A 17,574-nucleotide genomic window follows, 5' to 3' on the forward strand; every position below is an offset into this window, starting at 1 on the left:
GTGTGGTGGTGTATGCCTTTAATCCTAGTACTCTGGAGGCATAGGGAGGGGGATCGCCATGAGACTACATAGTGAATTCCAGGTCAACCTGGATTAAAGTGAGACCCTACCTTGAAAACAAACACAGAAAAACCAGAAAAGGACAAGTGACTGTCCTGGAGGCACTTGGCCAGACAATGGCAAGAAGAGCCACAGGCCATTGTGTGAAGCCAGCCTTCTTCCTAACTGCTAGGCACATATATCTATGCATGCTGACAACTAGATTTGTCACCAGGGACCTGTGGTGTGGCTGATGTCCAGGGAAGCCTAGGCAGAGAGGCCCAGAGGCCAGGGGAGCTCACAGGCCTGTGAGCAACATGGAATATGTGGACTCCTTTCCTAGTGTAGTCAGCTATAAATAACATGGTGGTGGACGGGAGGGTTCCTGACACTCGTGAGTTATTAGCTTTTAGTGAGCGAGCCCTCAGACCAGGCTGGGCCCTCACCTTCATCAAGTCATATGAATTATTTTGAAACCCTGTGAGATGGTTACTGTTCTCATCTTATAGATCCCAAGGAACTAAAAACAGGCCTGAGTGCATTTAGCCAGTGTTGCAGTCTGGTTCGCATTGCTGGTAGAAATCACCCAACCAAGAGCAGCTTCTGGGAAAAAGAGATTTATTTTGGCTTACAGGCTTGAGGGGAAGCTCCACGATGGCAGGGAAAAACGGTGGCATGAGCAGAGGGTGGACATCACCCCCTGGCCAATATAAGGTGGACCATAGCAACAGGAGAGTGTGCCAAACACTGGCATGGGGAAACTGGCTATAAAGCCCATAAGCCCACCCCAACAATACATTCCCTCCAGGAAGCATTAATTCCCAAATATCCATCAGCTGGCAACCTAGCATTCAGAACACCTAAGTTTATGGGGGACACCTGAATCAAACCACCACAGCCAGTTTAAGGCAGAACCAGATTTCACATTGTGTTATGACCCACCATCAGTGCCTTGTACTTCTCCTATGCCAAGGATGTGCTGGGTATGCAGTGTGCAGTGTGTGTGGTGTCTCCACCAGGTACCAGGCGGCAGTCCTGCTGTCCCCAGTGCAGCTAATGACTGCACTAGAGAGACCTGGAAGCTGGCATGGCTACAGCTTCTGATCTATAGCAGAGCCTTAGAACACAGTGAATTCTTTCCCTCTGATTGACCAGATGTCAGTGTAATTACTGAAGATCACTGAATTGTTGACTTGGTGCTAAGGAAAGCCCATTAGCCATTCTGATGTGCATCCACTGTGGTGTGTACTTAGAGGACAGGAGAGGGGAGCCCACAAACCGGACAAGCTGAGCACAGCTTGCCCCATTGGGTCAGGGGTGGTCTTGAGCTGGGTCATGGTTATTGCACCTAGGATAAAGGTACCTCAGAGGAGGCAGTAGCTTTATAGCTCCAATGTGTTTTATTAACTTTCTTTTCTACACTGACTCAGGCTCCAGTGTTGGTGGAGGGAGAGGCTTGGAGTCTCAGAACTGAATTAGCACACTCAGAGGTCATGACGTACTCGGAAGAATCTTTTTGCTGATGCCCAGTGCTAGATGGGGCAGGACAGGCATGGCCTGGGACTTCCCTCCCTGAGGAGGGAAAGGGCAGTGGTAGAGGGACACATGACCCACCCCAGCCAGGCAGGGTCTGATGGAACAGTTCTGGAGGTGTGGTCAAGGATTTCCTGCAGGATGCAGAGGACTAAAAGAGGGCTAAAAGAGGAAACTGACCACTGGAAGGTAGCAGGAAGTGACACGGGTACCTCAGCCCAACAGTGAGGAGCTGAAGCCAAGGGAGGAAATCATGCTCCCTGGCTCTGCAACACCTCCAGGATGGCACGGAGAATGGCAGCAGCCGCCACTGCTCCGGGGTCTGGCTGATCCAGCCGGGCAGAGCTGATGTAACTGGCTCTTCCAGCACCAGCCTCCATGTTCTTGGTGGCCTCAGCTGCAGCTTCAGCACTCTGAGGAGGTGCAGGAGTAGACTTAGAGACAGCCCATCAAGCCTTCTGCTGCGCCCTGGAAGTCTGACTCTGTACCCTCTTGTCCCCCTCTGCCAACACCCTCTGGTACCTTACTGAGTGGAAAGGTTACCTCTCACCTGCTTCTAGTAAGGAAAGGGGCCCCTATTTCCTGAGCCCCTGCTAGGTCTCAAGCACTGAGCTGGGCTCAATTTATCTCCCTAGCTACAAAAACCACCTTTTGAGATAGGTACTCAACTCTACCGTGTAGAGGTGGAAAAGGTGGTGTAGGACAGGTCACTAACTTGCTTAAGGCCACATGGAGGTGGAAGTCTGGTTGCTCTAAGCTGGCCTCCCTCACTCACCTTCACTGCTTTGGTCAGGACTTGGAAGAGATCAGCCCCTGGTTTCTTCCAGGCTTGGAGCTCCTGTCCTGCTGCCCACAGAGAGTCCAGCTACAAGGTCAGGCAAAGAAGGGTTGAGGAGGGCCCCACTGAGTGTAGCCTTAGGGCTTGTTGGCTCAAAGGGGAAAAGGGAGGCCATACTTTTGAGTACACACCATTGTCCTGTCTCCTGGTGCAGCCTTTCCATATCTGGGAGCGTGAAAGAACAAGGTAGTCACTATAGGCAGTCATTCTGGGTGGGGACAGGGTCTGGCTAGGAACAAGTGCCATCTATCAACCACCTCCCCAGTGCGTCCCTGGTGCAAGGCACAGGGCTGTGGCTCACTTCTGCATGGCCTCTAGGCCGGCGTCCATGGCAGCAGACCAGGCTGGGAGATCAGTCTTGGCCTTGAGGGGCTGGGCAGCTGCAGTGAGGAAAAGGCCATAGAGCTGGGGAGGACCAGAATACTGAGCATGTGTAGCTGGCCGGCACCTAGCCAAGCTGGCAAGCCTCCCTGTCAGCCTGTCCCCCCAAGGAGGCTGCAAGCACTCACCGCCCCAGATGAGCCTCCCATCTTCTCCAGCAGCAGTACAGATAGTCTAGAGAGTACCTGGGCAGGGCTGGCTGGGGGTGGGCTCTCCTTCAGCCACCCCTGGATGGCTGTGGGCAGACAGCGAGAGGCAGCCTTTAGAGATGCTGTCTGTTTTCTTCTCTCCCTAGCTCTCTGCACTAAGACCCATGCTAGGCTTAGTGACTGGTCTTGCTGAAGGTGGTGATTTCTGCCTGCTTTGTTCACTTTTTTTTTCTTTCTCTTTTTATATTTTTTATTTTTATTTATGTATTAGAGGGAATGGGCACGTCAGGCCCTCCAGCCACTAAAAACTAACTCCCTTGTGCATCTGGCTAACGTGGGTCCTGGGGAATTGAACCTGGGTCCTTTGGCTTAGCAGGCAAACATTTTAACTGCTAAGCCATCCCTCCAGCCTCATTTTTTTGTTTATTTGTTTTGTTTTTCAAGGGAGGGTCTTGCTCTAGCCCAAGGTAGCCTTGAATTCACTATGTAGTCTCAGGCTGGCCTTAAACTCCCAGCACCTCCTGAGTGCTGGGATTAAAGGCATGTGCCACCATGCCTGGCTACTACTTCTTCCTTTTTTTTTTTTTTTTTTTTTAAAGATAGGACCTCACTCTATTGCTCAGGCTGGCCTGGAACTCTGTAGCAAACTGAGCAATTCTCCAGCCTTAAGTACTAGGGTTATAGGCATGAGCTACCACATCTGGCTTTGTTCACTCTTTTTTAATATTTTTATTTATTTATTTGGAAGCAGAGAGAGATGAAGAGATGAGACACACACAGAGAGAATGGCATACCAGGGCCAACAGCCACTGCAAACAAACTCTGGATGCATGTGCCACCTTGTGCACCTGGCTTTGCATGGGCACTGGGGAATTGAACCTAGGTTGTTAGGCTTTGCAGGCAAATGCCTTCACCACTGAGCCATCTCTCCAGCCCTCTTTGTTTACTCTTGCAATCACAGAGACATGAGCAGCACTGTCCTCATGGTAGTGTTGGCATGAATGCATGAAGCTGGACAATTAGAGCTTTTTGGTGGTGTGGGCAAACCAAGCACCCAGGACAACAGACTGATTCCATTTTCTCCTGAGATCCCCACTCCCACTTGTAGTGTGAGAAGCGCCTTCTCCTTGCCCTTGGGAAAACGTAAGAAGCATGCTAGGGCCTACTGTGGTGGCGCACACCTTTAATCCCAGCATTTAAGAGGCAGAGGTAGGAGGATCGCCATGAGTTCAAGGTCACCCTGAGACTACAAAGTGAGTTTCATGTCAGCTTGTAAAAACCAAAAAACCAAAAACCAAACAATAAGCATGCTAGGGTTTGGAGAATGGCCTCACTTAGCAAAGAAAGAAGTGGCAACCTCATTGTTCTAGAAACCCCTAAATGTTCTAGATACTGATGTTACATGAAATGTACAAATCTAAGAGTCAGTGCGTCATACCAGCCCCTGAAGATCCCAGAGGTGCCCAGGTACCAACCTCTGGCAGCACGGCTGTGGGTAGTGCCGCAGTCCCCGTCACCAGCAGCCCGGTCCAGAGCATTCAGGTGCTCCTCTAGGCCCAGCAGAGTGGTACATATCCGCTCCAGCACCAGCACCATCCGCTGTGAGGCCACGCCTAGAAAGGGAGGGCAGTAGGCACAGGCACACTCGGCCCTTCTCACAGACAAAGCTGACCAGCGTCGGAGGGAGGGTGCACAGCTGCACACTTCACCTGTATACCCCTGAACCCTCTGGGGCTCAAGCCAAAGCCCTGGCCACCAAGGATGCCCTCCCTATCAGCAGGCCCCAGTACCTCCTGCTGCAGCAGCACCCGGGGCTTCCTGGGGCTCCTTGGGGGCTTCCCGGCTCCGCTTCCGCCCAGTCACAGAGACCTTGGCCACGTTAGGCCAGGCTGCTGCAGTGGTTTCAGCATCTAGGGTCAGCCACATAACTCTCAGACACAGCTGTCCAGTAGGATCAAGTGGGGCCTGGACTCCCCAGCTGGCCCTGAGGCCTGACTGATTCCCTGAGCAGGTCTTCAGGAAGGGGTTCAATAAGCATGTACTGAGGGCCCACTGCACACAAAGGGGGGCAGGAAGGCCCCCAGCAGAGGGTCAGGAAGATGTTGGAGGTCCCAAATACCAACTTTCTAGAATCTAGTTGGAGTCAGAGAAGTCTAGAGAATCCTGAAAGGGCTTCGCAGATCTAAAGCCCAGACTGTCATAGCCTGCTATGATGCCCCCGGCTCCAAGTCTCACCTATGAGCTTCAGCAGGGGCTCATCCACCAGCAGCAGGGTGAGGGAAACACCAGCCATCTCCAGTGCTGACATGAAGGTGCCCACTAGGGCACGGGCGACCTTTACCCCACGACCCTCTGCAATACCAACCATGGAAGCCTGTGAGGGAGGGATGGGCACCCCTCCCCACACCTTATTATAGAGCATCTTAGAAAGAAACAGAGGTTGGGTGTGCTGGCGCAGGTCTTAATTGCAGCACTCAGGAGGCAGAGGTAGGAGGATCGCTGTGAGTTCGAGGCCACCCTGAGAGTACACAGTGGGTTCCAGGTCAGCCTGGGCCAGAGTGAGACCCTACCTGGGGTGAGGGCAAGAAAGAGAAGAAAGGAAGGAAGGAAGGAAAGGAGGGAGGGAGGGGAAGGGGAGAAGAGGGAAGAAGAGGGGAGAGGAGGGGAGGGGAGAGGAGGGGAGGGGAGGAGGGAAGGAAGGGCATGGTGGTGCACGCCTTTAATCTCAGCACTCAGGAGGCAGAGGTAGGAGGACTGCTGTGAGTTTGAGGCCACCCTGAGGCTACATAGTGAATTCCAGGTCAGCCTGTACCAGAATGAGATACTACCTAAAAAAAAAAAAAAAAAAAAAAAAAGCCGGGCGTGGTGGCGCACGCCTTTAATCCCAGCACTTGGGAGGCAGAGGTAGGAGGATCTCCAAGAGTTCAAGGCCACCCTGAGACTACATAGTGAATTCCAGGTCAGCCTGAGCCAGAGTGAGACCCTACCTCGAAAAACCAAAAAAAAAAAAAAAAAAAAAAAAAGGAGGAGGAGGAAGAAAGGAAGGGAGGGAGGGAGCAACAAAGCAAGGATATTAGAGGCTAAGGCCCTGAGGAGATGGTCAGATTTCTCAGATCATCCCTCAGTTACTCCAGTTACCACATTCCTTGGAGATGTCCCATCTTGAGGGACAGATGAGTAAACTGTTCATGTTTACAGAGTTGTCAGAAGATTCCAGGCACTGTGCTTGGCATCTTATATATGCTTAACCTTACCTAATTCTCTCAACCACCCTAGGCTCAGGGTCCCCAGCAATCAAATGGCGAGAATGGCAATGTTACTGAGGTTCCTGTGGCTGGGCCAGCACAGGACCCTGCCTCAGTGGCTTTTTTTACATCCATATTCGAAGGGCTGAGGGCTCCTCCTAGTGCAGGCTTACCCAGAGTGCGCACAGTGGCATCTGCTATGATGCCCAGTTCCAGGAAAGAAAGACCACCCAGGTTGTTGACCACCAGAACCACCGAGGAGCCTATGGGCAGATATGACACCTCCAGTAAGACTCTCAGGCACCCCTGCCCAAAAGGGTAGGAAGAACTGGGAGACAAGGGACAACAGACCACTTGCCTGTCTTCACAGGCACATGGGATGCATTGGAGGCATTTGTCATGTGGTCCAACATGAGTGTGACAATCTGATCAACAGGTGCCATCTGTCAAAAGAAGCAAGAGTGAGCTTCATCTGGAGGGCCTTGGCTTGGCTGGGGGCCAGGTTGGGCAGGAGGTCAACCTACCTTTACCCGCTGCACACCAGCTTCCCCATGGATCCCTGTGGAAAGACATGCTCACTGCTACCCGGCTCAGGGCGCAGGGATTCTCTTGTCATGGTTTTACTAATATTTAGCACTAGGCTATGCATCATGGATATGGACAGTAGATGAAAGAAAGAATTAAAAAAAAAATGGGGGGGCAGTGCTGGAGAGATGGCTTATTGGTCAAGGTACATGCCTGCAAAGCCTTAGGACCCAGGTTCAATTCTCCAGGTCCCATGTAAGCCAGATGTACATGGTGGTGCATGCTTCTGGAGTTTGTTTGCAGTAGCTAGAGGGCCTGGTGTACTCTCTCTCTCTCTCTCTTCCTCTCTGTCTCTAATAAATAAATAAAAATAAACCTTAAATAAAAAAGAGAAGCTGGGCATGGTAGTGCACACCTTTAATCCTAGCACTCACGAGGCCAAGGTAGAAGGATCACTGACAGTTTGAGGCCGCCCTAAGACTATATAGTGAATTCTAGGCCAGCCTGGGCTACAGTGAGATCCTACTTCGAAAAACAAACAACCGGAGTAGCTATAACTGTGGGCAGTCATGGAGGCCTAAGGAGGATGCACATCACTTTGGAAGCATAAGGGAAGAAGTGGCAATGTTACAGACACAGCTGGGTGGCATTTGAACCGAAAGGAGTGATCTGGGCCAGAGGTGGGAGCAGTGAGTAGAGGTGAGGAATGAGGGATGCATGGAGCTCTATGTCATCAGAGCCCTGGGCAAGGATGGCAAGAGACATCAGGTAGTTTGGTATAGGTTGGGTTGCCTTCCTGGGGGGTTGACAGAGAAATGCCTGCGTGGCTGATGCCTGACACTTTCACGTGTACCTAGAGGACCAGGTGGATGGTCCCAGGTCCTTGGAAGTGGGCAAAACCCAAAGATGAGACAGGGTGTCCATAGGCTTACCCAGGCCCAGCTCCACCTCATCGGCTGCAAGCTCGAAGGTGGGTTTGGAGCCAGGCACACTGCAAGAGGACAAACTCACCCCCACGGTACCTAGGAGAAAGGAGGCATGAAGAGATGGATGTTGTGCTCTTGGTAGCAACTGTCAGGATGGGTAAATATACAGTCATTGAAGCCCTGGTCATGGGCATCCTATTACCTGAGCAGACTGCCCAACTCTTCATCTCATTGATAAAGAAAAATCCAGCTCTGGTCCCCAAAGCCTTCCCAGTGATGCCATAAGCCCATAGGGAATAATCTGGAAAGCTTCCCATGTGGCAGATAGTAGCCTTTTCTGAACTCCCAGGTCTACCTACCATCACTTGGCTAGCACTCACCCATGGCCTGGGCGACTGTGTTCACTCGTTTTGTGATCTCTTCTAGCCCCATACCTGCCTCAGCCATGGCACCTGCCACCTGTAGCAACAGAGAGAGGCCCCAGGGGGTGGAGAAGCCCCCAGGAGGAATCACTGTACCACTTGGGGCAGAAGAGGGGCTGGGAAGGACGTTCTTGTTGAGACTCTCTGGATTTCTCCCTTTAACCTGGATCATCACATTCTGGGCATAAGTATGTCCTCTCCTCATTCACAATGTACTTTCTGCTGGGGCTGGGGGTATGGCTCGGAGGTAGAGAACTTACCTAGCATGCATGGGGCCCTGGGTTTCATCCCCAACATCACAAAAAATATATTTGAAACCAAACTAAACACCAGTCTTTTGCAGCTGAAAGAGTCTTCACAAATAGGGAAAGAGGCCTAGAGGGGGGGGTGTGAGATGATTTGTCCAATGTCACATAGCTCATTGACGGCCAGTTTCTAGATTACGAGAGTTCTTTCTCCCATAGCATCTATACTGTGGCTCACTTGACTCTATCTATCCACTCACTCACCCACTTAGTTTTCCCTAAGTGTCTATTGTGCAGAAAAGGCAAAAACATGACTGAGTCACAGTCTCTGCTTTCAAGAAACTTACCTTATGAGGAGGGGTTAGGCAAGGAGAGAGAGAGAGAGAGAGAGAGAAAGGGAGGAAGGGAGGGAGGGAGACTGAAAATTATTGCAAGGTGGCACAGTTAACAGAAGGTTGAGGGAGCCCTGAGCATGGTTGCAAGCTGGCTCAGGGTGCTGTGATCAGGGACAGTCCCACAGTAGACAGCATGGCAACTTTCCCTCTACAGAACAGTACAAGGGAGACAGGCCATAAGAGGCTGGCTGGGGCAAGGGTTTTCCAGGCCACAGATATGGCATGTGCAAAGCTGCAGAGATGAGCCCCACCCAAAAGATACTGGGACCCGTGTTTAGGGAGCATAAGGGGAAGGGAGTAAGGCTAGGGAGATGGTTTAGTAGGTAAAAAGCACTTGCTGCACAGGCAGGGTCTCACTCTAGCCTAGGCTGACCTGGAACTGACTCTATAGTCCCAGGCTTGCCTCAAACTCACAACAATCCTCCTACCTCTGCCTCCCAAGTGCTAGGATTAAAGGCGTGTACCACCAAACGTGGCTCTTTTCTTTTCTTTTGAGACAGTATACTTAAAGCTAGCCTTACATTTACAATCCTATTGCATTTGCTTCTGAGTGCTAGTCAGATCTGCAGTTTTAAATGATACCCTGCTGGGTGTGGTGGCACAGGCCTTTAATCCCAGCACTTAGGAGGCAGAGGTAGGAGAATCTCCATGAGTTCGTAGCCACCCTGAGACTACATAGTGAATTCCAGGTCAGCCTGGGCTAGAATGAGACCCTATCTCGAAAAGAAAAGATACCTCTGGAAGTATTATGGGCAACACACTGGCAAGTAAAAAGGATGAGAAGAAATAGGAAAACTCAGTGAGGAGGTGACTGCAGCCCCAGGGGCATGAACATGAGCAGATGATGAGCTCTGGCTCGGTGAGGGTGGGAGGGGCAAGATGTGAGGAGAACACACGGTACCCAGACATTGTGAAGTGCCAGGATAGAGCACCTAACTGGGGTGGCATGGGAACGGGGAGGCAAAGGAATGGGTCTAGGAGGAAGCCTGCCTTCCAGACTTAGGCAGTCAGGGTGAAGGGGCAGCTGGGAGAAAGTCTAGCCAGCCTCAGTGGTCCAGCTTCAGGACAGATGAGATTTACCTTATGGATAAGCACTGTACCACACAGGCCACGTCGGCCTGCCTTCTTCAGGACAGTGAAGGCACTGTCATCCCCTATGATCACCATCTCCACAGCGATGCCCTCAGCCCGGGCCTGCTCCCGGGCTATCCCAAAGTTGAGCCGATCCCCAGTGTAGTTCTTCACGATGAGGAGGGTCCCCGCTGCAAGAGCAGCCGGAGGACCCCATCAGGTCTTGCCGTCACCCACCCCCAATGTGTTCTCCCAGTAGCACCCTTTCCCACATGTCAGCCTTACCTACGCCTGCTTGGGCCACAGCTCTGATGGCTGCCAGGATGCTGCCCACAGCCGGGGAGGCAAATACCGCCCCTGCAATGACCCCTGTCAGCATCCCCTTCCCGATGAAACCTGGAGAAGAGGAATAGTAGAGGGAGGGTTCTGGGTGGGGACTGTGCCTGTGGCACCTGGCGCTTCCACACACCTGGCCTCCAGGGTTGGGTGAGCCCTGCTGTATGCTCATGCTGGGTGACCCCGATGACGCCTCTAGACCTTCATATGTCTGACCCCTCTGCAGCAGTCATCTTAGAGGGTCTGCCGATCGTGACCACCACCCCCACTCTGACTTCCTAGTCCTCACCTTGTTTTTCACAGGGGCAGAGTTCTTGTTTGGTTTTCTGGCATGTCCTTAGTGCCCTGCACAGTTCCAGGTACAATACAGTGGCCTCACTAATGTGTGCTGAATGAGTGAATGGAATGCTAAATGGGGACAGGAAAGGTACAAGTGACACAAAGCCTGGGCCCTGCACTTCAGGGGCTCCCAAGGAGGGCTCATATCCTTGGCATCAAACAGGAGTCCACCAAGACTGCCCAGGTTTTGGAAAGGGCAGGGTGGGAATGTAGAAAAGGGATCCAGTTTTGGCTGGAAGAGTCAGGAGGGCTTCATGAAGGAGGGGCAGGGTTGGTTAGACATGAAAGGCCAGGCCAGGAGGACTTGTGGGCTCACTGCCTCTTGGGGTGGTAAGAGACTGGGAGGTCATCTGGCCCAATCTCATGCTTCTAGTGATAAACTCAAATTCAGAAAGACTCTAGGATGGTTCCAAGTACAGCCTGAGGGGTGAGGGGGGTAGAGATTGGATCTGTTCTAACTCTGGCCTGGGCTCTGACTGCTCTGTACTCATACTAACATTAAGGATCTCCCAGGACCCCATTCCAGTCTGGCCAGCACCACCCCCATAACCAGTCCAGGGTACTCACCGGCATGGGCAGGCTCATGGCCCGAGCCTCCACCTGATAGCAGTGCCACCCGGCCCTTGAGGCTGTCCAAGTCAGAACGTAGGGCCACACGGTGCCCCTGCAGGAGCTGCAGGTTGGGGTTACAGGCCACCAAGCCGGCAAGGGCCTCATCGGCACAGCCTTCCACTGAGTTCACTAGCTTTTTGGAGGCCTGGGGGAAGGAGCAAGGGGGAGGTTCAGAGTGTGGTCAGCACAGATACTCCAGCCTGCCCATCTACACACTGCTGTGCTAAAGGTCCATTTCAGTGGCCACCTAGGAATTCAAAGGACACAACAGTCCCTTAAGCTGGGTCACATTCTAGCAGGTGGATATACTTGTGATGTCTTAATTTTTTTATTTTTTCTTCAGTACCTGATTGATAAACCTTTTGCACTGTGGCTTCAGCCTATCCTGAAAAAAAGCTTCAATGCAAAGAAAATGGGAAGCTGGGCATGGTGGCATACGCCTTTAATCCCAGCACTCAGAAGGCGGCAGTAGGAGGATCACTCTGAGTTTGAGGCCACCCTGAGACCACATCGTGAATTCCAGGTCAGCCTGGGCTACAGCAAGACCCTATCTCAAAATAACAAAACAAACCCAAAAACAAAACAACAAAAAATGGAGAAGTGGGTTGGAGAGATGGCTTAGTGGTTAAGGCACTTGCCTGCAAAGCCAAAGGTCCTAGGTTTGATTTTCCAGGACCCACATAAGCCAGATGCACAAGGGGGCCCATGCAATCTCGAGTTTGTTTGCAGCTCCTGAAGGCCCCAGCGTGCCCATTCTCTCTCTCTCTTTGCCTCTATCTCTCTTTCTTAACTACATAAATAAATAAATTTTTAATGGAGAAATTAAATTCCTCAGTTAAAATAAAACAATGAAATTGGTGTCCCATCTGCTTTTGTCAAAGGAGAAGTCCTAAGCTGAGGCTCCTATGTCAGGGGAGGAGCTTGTGTAGGCCCAACCTCCCACTCCAGCGCTTTAGCTGATGCAGGGCAAACGTTTTCTGCCAGTCAGGACCCAGTCCTAAGCCCTGAGCAGAGCCAGAGAGTAGAATGCTATTTACACTTTCCATGGAAATACAAAGATTATTTCCATATGCAATGTGCAAGGGACATACATGCACCATGGGCACACAGAGGAGGGATCCTAGAAGTCTAGGTGAAGGACAAGTAGGAGATAGGGTGGGCATGGTGAGTAAAGAGGGAGGATATTCCAGGCAGAAGGTAGCATATGCCAAGGCATGGAGGTGTAACCTAAGCAGCCTGTGGCTGGCAGGAGGAGGTGAGCAGGGGCCTCACAAGCCACAGGAGAAACACTGTTACCATAGTTTTCAAGATCAAAGCCTGAACCCTGTGTTGGGGAGATGGCTTAGTAGGTAAAGTGCTTGCCAGGCAAGCCCAAGGACCTAAGTCGGGATCCCCAGCACTCACATAAAATGGTGGGTGTGGCAGTGCACACCTGTAATCCCAGCACTGGGGATGTGGAGATATGAGGATCACTAGGGCTTGCTGCCTATCTAGCTGAGTCAGTGAGTTCTAGGTTCAAACAATAAGAGAATGACTGAGGAAGATAACTGATTTTGATCTACGGCCTCCACATGTATGCACACACGTGCACCCACACATACAAACATGCATATACGGGCTGGAGAGATGGCTTAACGGTTAAGCGCTTGCCTGTGAAGCCTAAGGACCCCGGTTCGAGGCTTGATTCCCCAGGACCCACGTTAGCCAGATGCACAAGGGGGCGCATGCGTCTGGAGTTCGTTTGCAGTGGCTGAAGGCCCTGGTGTGCCCATTCATATTTCTCTCTCTCTCTCTCTCTCTGCCTCTTTCTCTCTCTGTCACTTTCAAATAAATTAAAAAAAATAAACAAAAAATAAAAAAAAAACTCTCAAAAAACTGTTTCTTTAAAAAAAAAACATGCATATACACATGCTAAGAAATGAATCAGAACAAAACTCTTAGGCCCTAACATCCCGTAATAAGCTAGGTTTGGCCAATTAAAAATTCTAATAGGTGGCTGGAGAGATGGCTTCGTGATTAAGGCACTAGCCTGCAAAGTTTAAGGACTCAGGTTTGATTCCCCAGATCCCGCATAAGCCAGTGCATGTGTCTGAAGTTCATTTGCAGTGGGTAGAGACCCTGGCTTGCCCATTCTCTCTCTCTCTAATAAATAAATAAATAAAATAAAACAAAAAAAATCTAATAACGCCTGGAGAGATGGCTTAGTGGTTAAGGTGTTTGCCTGCAAAACCAAAGGATCCAGGTTCAATTCCCCAGGACCCACATAAGTCAGAGGCACAAAGTGGCATATGAGTTTGGAGTTCATTTGCAGTGCTGGAGGCCTTGGTACACCCATTCTCTCATTTCCTCACTGCCTCTTTCTCAAATAAATAAACAAAAATAAATTTAAAAAAACTCTAATACAGCTGGGGTGATGGCTCAGCAGCTAAAGGTGCTTGTTTGCAAAGCCTACCATGCTGGTGGACTTAGGTTAGATTCCCCAATACCATGTAAAGCCGGATGCACAAAGTGGTGCATGTATCTCAAATTCATTTACAGTGGGCAAGAGGCCCTAGTGTACTCATTTTCATTCTCTCTCTCTCTGTGTTTCCAAATAAATAAAAATAGTTTTTAAAAAATCACATTAGCCACCCTGAGACTACATAGTGAATTCCAGGCCAGCCGAGGCCAGAGTGAGACCCTACCTTGAAAAAAAATTATATTAAAGTAATAATAGTGACAAGATGAGGAAGATTTATTCAACGTGGCTACACTGGGCAGAGGAACAAATAAAGAGGTCTAGTGAGCCCAGGTTTATCATTCTGGGTCCTGATATGAAGTTTAGGTTTAAATAAAGAGCAAACAATGTGTATAACTAAGCAGACCTAGCCTGCTGGCGTACACCTAAAATTCCAGTACTTAGGAGGTGGAGACAGGAGGATCTGTCTCAGTTACATAAGAGTTTGAAGCCACCATAACTACATGAGACCCTGTCTTTAAAGACAAAACTAAAACTAAAAAGAAAAACCAAAAACCTAATATCATTGACCCATCACTGCCTTGGCCTTAGTCTGTCCTACAAGGTGGTCTGACAGGTCAGAGCTATGTGAAATTTCTTTCTAACAAGTTCAGCTTTCCTTTCTTTTAGCATGAGATTCCTAGGGAAGTTCCAATTAGCTGGGGCCATTGTCTTCATAGTCTGAGGGCCCAAGGGAGGAACACAGGCCTCTCTCTTTAAACTGTCTTTGCTCTTGCCAGGATGGTTACAAGGAGACAGGTCATGAGCAAGACTCAGAAGGAAAGTTGTGGCCAGGATGCACTTCTGGGCTGGGCTGAGTTGGTACAGGTGATGTAAGCAGAGGGCAGTGGTGAGGGGGCTAAAGCAGATGAAGTGCTTGGGTCCTGCAGCACCAGGTCTTTAGTTCAAATGCCACTCTGTCTCTCCTTAGCTATGAGTCAGTGAAGATACATCAGTATTCTGTGCACAGTTCTGTAAAACAGGGATTTCCTAGAATAGACTTGTTCCCGTGACACATTAAATGCTCAATAAAAAGGAGCTATTCTACCTTTTGTGAACAGGCTTTGAAAACCTGCAGCTGGAGCTGGGAATAAGTTTCAACAGTTCAAGGAGTTTGCTTGCAAAGCATGAGAATGGGGGTTCAATTCCCAAGCCACACACACGAAAAAAAGACACTTGCAGGGGCAAGAGGACCTGGCGCGCCCATACACACACGTGAAAATTAATTAATTAAAAAGAAAAAAAGCTACAGCTAGCTAAACTAGGTTGTGAGCAGGGACACAGCCTCTCGCCTTTGTTTTCAGGAGGCAGATCTGAGCTCAACGTGGATCCAAAAGTGGCTCCCAGCGCCACCTAGTGGCATGCAGCTAACGCAAGTCCTAGCAAGGTACACTTCCGGTCTTCTTCCTGGAGCATGCCAGTACCCAGTTGGTTTCTTTGTGTAAAATGCATCCCTGATACCTCCATGGCTGGCTTTCCTGAACCTAACAAGGGCCAATCTCATGCCTCCTGATTAAGAATAAAGAAAGTAGGCCAGGTCAGTAGGGGCAAACAGAGTAAGATTTCCCAAACACTGACTAAAAATCAAGGGTCATTTCTAAGTACTTTTTTTTTTTTGAGGTAGGGTCTCACTCTAGCCAGGCTAACCTGGAACTCTGTGGCTCCAAATTGGCCTTGAAGTCACAGTGATCCCCTTACCTCTGCCTCCCCAGGGCTGGGATTAAAGGCATGTGCCACCACCACACTTGGCTTTCTAAATACTTTAAAAAATACTTATTTTTGCTGGGCGTGGTGGCGCACGCCTTTAATCCCAGCACTTGGGAAGCAGAGGTAGGAGGATCACCATGAGTTCAAGGCCACCCTGAGACTCCATAGTGGATTCCAGGTCAGCCTGGGCTAGAGTGAGACCCTACCTCGAAAAAAAAAAATATTTTCAAGCAGAGAGAGAGAGGGTGTGAGTGAGAGAGAATGGGCACACCAAGGCATCCAGCCACTGCAAAGGAACTACAGATGCCTGTGCCACCTTGTGCATCTGGCTTTGTGTGGGTACTGGGGAATAGAATACCAGTTGTTAGGCACTTCAGGCAAGCCATCTCTCCAGCCCCTCAAGAACAATTTTAAAAAGGATCTGGAGCAAAGTCCAGAGGCATGGTGAACCTCCCACAGTGTAGATCTCAGCTGTGGGAGCAGCCCACACATGTCCCAAACTCAGGGACTGATACGAGGTTATACTTCCTGATTCTTTCTGTGAAGATTCAGTGACTGTGACAAAGTAACTGTTAAAGTTCTAATCTAAATGCACAGTGCCGACTTCAGCCGAGGGATTTCAGAGGGCTTCAGGACCGCCTCAGGCCTGGTCTGGCTGAGTGGCCTTCAGGTAAGGAAGAGAAGCAGGGACTAGGCTCTGAGAAACAACACGAATCTCTCTTTTAACCGCTCAACCTCAGGATGCAACATCTTTCAGTTGGGCCATAAGGAACTTTAGGGGGCCCAGGGCAGGGATTTCTACAGCCTTCCATTTACTGTGACACTCCCACAGGACTCACCATGATAGAAAGGTTCTGAAGCAAGTTGAGTTCACACTTCTGCACTGGACTGCGCGGGGTAGACAATCCTGTGTGCGCTCTCTGGGTCTACGCACAGTGGAGGCTGCAGCAGTACCTGCAGGAGTGGTGAGGACACCAGCTGCTGAAGGCACTGGCAGCTGACTGACACAATCACGCCCCCAGGGCCTTAAGAATTAGGGAGCTGGCTCAGACTTCGATCCAAGTCCAAACTCTAGTACGTGGGTTAGGGATGGAGAATAGCGTGGGGCTGACCAAGGTTCACTACTGCACTTGGCAGTCAGATCGATGTATGTTGGGCACAGGGCTACCTTTATGCTCAGGGGCAGCACCCACCTTAACACTAAGGAACAAAAGTTACTCACAGAATAACTTCATCTCTTGCATGGGCATCATTTATGGTGAAAAAGTTACAAAGAGCTCTACAGGTTTGCTGGTTGGCCTTGGCACCACAGCAGGAGAAAGCTAGCTATTTGTGATCTCACTTTACTTCTGGGATAGATTTAGAGCTCTAGTGATTGGTCTAAGGTCATGTTGCTGAGTCAGGACTCGAATCCATGTACAGTTTTTCTACAAAGTCTGATCTTTCTACTGGTCACCCAGAGAGCTCTAAAGTCAGGCAGAGTCTCTGATGAGGGAAACTTCCAGTGTAAACTACACTCTTCAGTTAATCCTAGAGTAGCACTGTGCACACACACACACACACACACACACGCGCGCGCACACGGAGTAACAACTCAGACGTGGCTTTGAACCTAGCTGTACCAAACCTTACTAGAATTGAACTACCTCCCTTCGGAACCTCGGCTTCCGTCATCTGTAAAAATAGGAGTTGGATCCTTCCTGGCACTGTGCAGTTGCTGCAGGACACCGATTCACCTGCTCCCCGGGGACCTGTCTGATGCCACCTGGCCTGCAGGTTGCAAGGGCTAACTCCAGTGCGTTCCTTGGGCATGAAGGTTCTCGCGGTGAAATTCCAAGTCTGTGTTTGGAGTTCAGACTTCGTATTTTAATGGGGACACTGATCATGTTGGCAAATAGTGGGGGCTCTTCCATGTCTGAAGAACTAAATAGACGTGAGCGTCCGGGCCCCCAGGTGGTTGCTCTAAGCTCAGGAAAGGGCATCGGCTGGATTTGGAGGAAACGGAAGAGCTTAAGGAAAGGATGGAAGGGTGCTAGTCTGGGATGTGCACAGATCATCGTCACCTCTCTTCCCACTCCAGGACTCTGCAGTCCTTCCGGGTCCAAACGCGGGGACAGTCCCAGGGGCTCCAGGAGCAATGGAAGAGGGAAGAAGGCGCGATCTGAGGAGGGATGGGGGATGACTGGGCGGGGGAGTCGGCGGGCGAGCTCGGCAGGCTAAGCGGGGCTCGAAGCAGCGGCCCCGCCCGCTCGCACCGGCCTCAGTCGCCTCCGCAGCCGCCGCCGCTAGGTAGTAACTCCCAACGGCTCCCTCT

The 17,574-nt window shown here is 50.5% G+C and overlaps 1 protein-coding gene across 2 annotated transcripts; it reads right to left on the reverse strand.

Annotated features, from left to right (window-relative positions):
- Nucleotides 1-819: 819 nt before the first annotated feature.
- Tkfc (triokinase and FMN cyclase) lies at nucleotides 820-17,540 on the reverse strand. Of its 2 annotated transcripts, XM_045151820.1 has the most exons (18): nucleotides 17,324-17,540; nucleotides 16,100-16,214; nucleotides 11,012-11,201; nucleotides 10,055-10,165; nucleotides 9,779-9,960; nucleotides 8,017-8,095; nucleotides 7,643-7,732; nucleotides 6,710-6,744; nucleotides 6,544-6,628; nucleotides 6,359-6,448; nucleotides 5,176-5,292; nucleotides 4,731-4,850; nucleotides 4,416-4,553; nucleotides 2,920-3,026; nucleotides 2,712-2,815; nucleotides 2,542-2,575; nucleotides 2,348-2,437; nucleotides 820-1,985 (listed from the first exon to the last, which is right to left on the reverse strand). In XM_045151820.1, the coding sequence occupies exons 2-18, from the start codon at nucleotides 16,100-16,102 to the stop codon at nucleotides 1,824-1,826; spliced, it is 1,737 nt and encodes a 578-aa protein (XP_045007755.1). In that variant the 5' UTR covers nucleotides 16,103-16,214; nucleotides 17,324-17,540; the 3' UTR covers nucleotides 820-1,823. The 2 variants fall into 2 exon arrangements, with proteins under 2 accessions (XP_045007755.1, XP_004667737.2); XM_004667680.3 differs by lacking the exon at nucleotides 17,324-17,540 and having other exon boundaries at nucleotides 16,100-16,252.
- Nucleotides 17,541-17,574: the final 34 nt, after the last annotated feature.

This window comes from Jaculus jaculus, chromosome 1 (assembly GCF_020740685.1).
Source record: "Jaculus jaculus isolate mJacJac1 chromosome 1, mJacJac1.mat.Y.cur, whole genome shotgun sequence".
Lineage (NCBI taxonomy): Eukaryota > Metazoa > Chordata > Mammalia > Rodentia > Dipodidae > Jaculus > Jaculus jaculus.

Coding starts and splice junctions, on each gene's coding strand:
- Tkfc (XM_045151820.1), bottom strand. Junction 4,851..5,175: donor GCCCCTGCTGAAGCTCATAG/GTGAGACTTGGA, acceptor GGCTGACCCTAG/ATGCTGAAACCACTGCAGCA. Junction 3,027..4,415: donor CCACAGCCGTGCTGCCAGAG/GTTGGTACCTGG, acceptor GTCTGCCCACAG/CCATCCAGGGGTGGCTGAAG.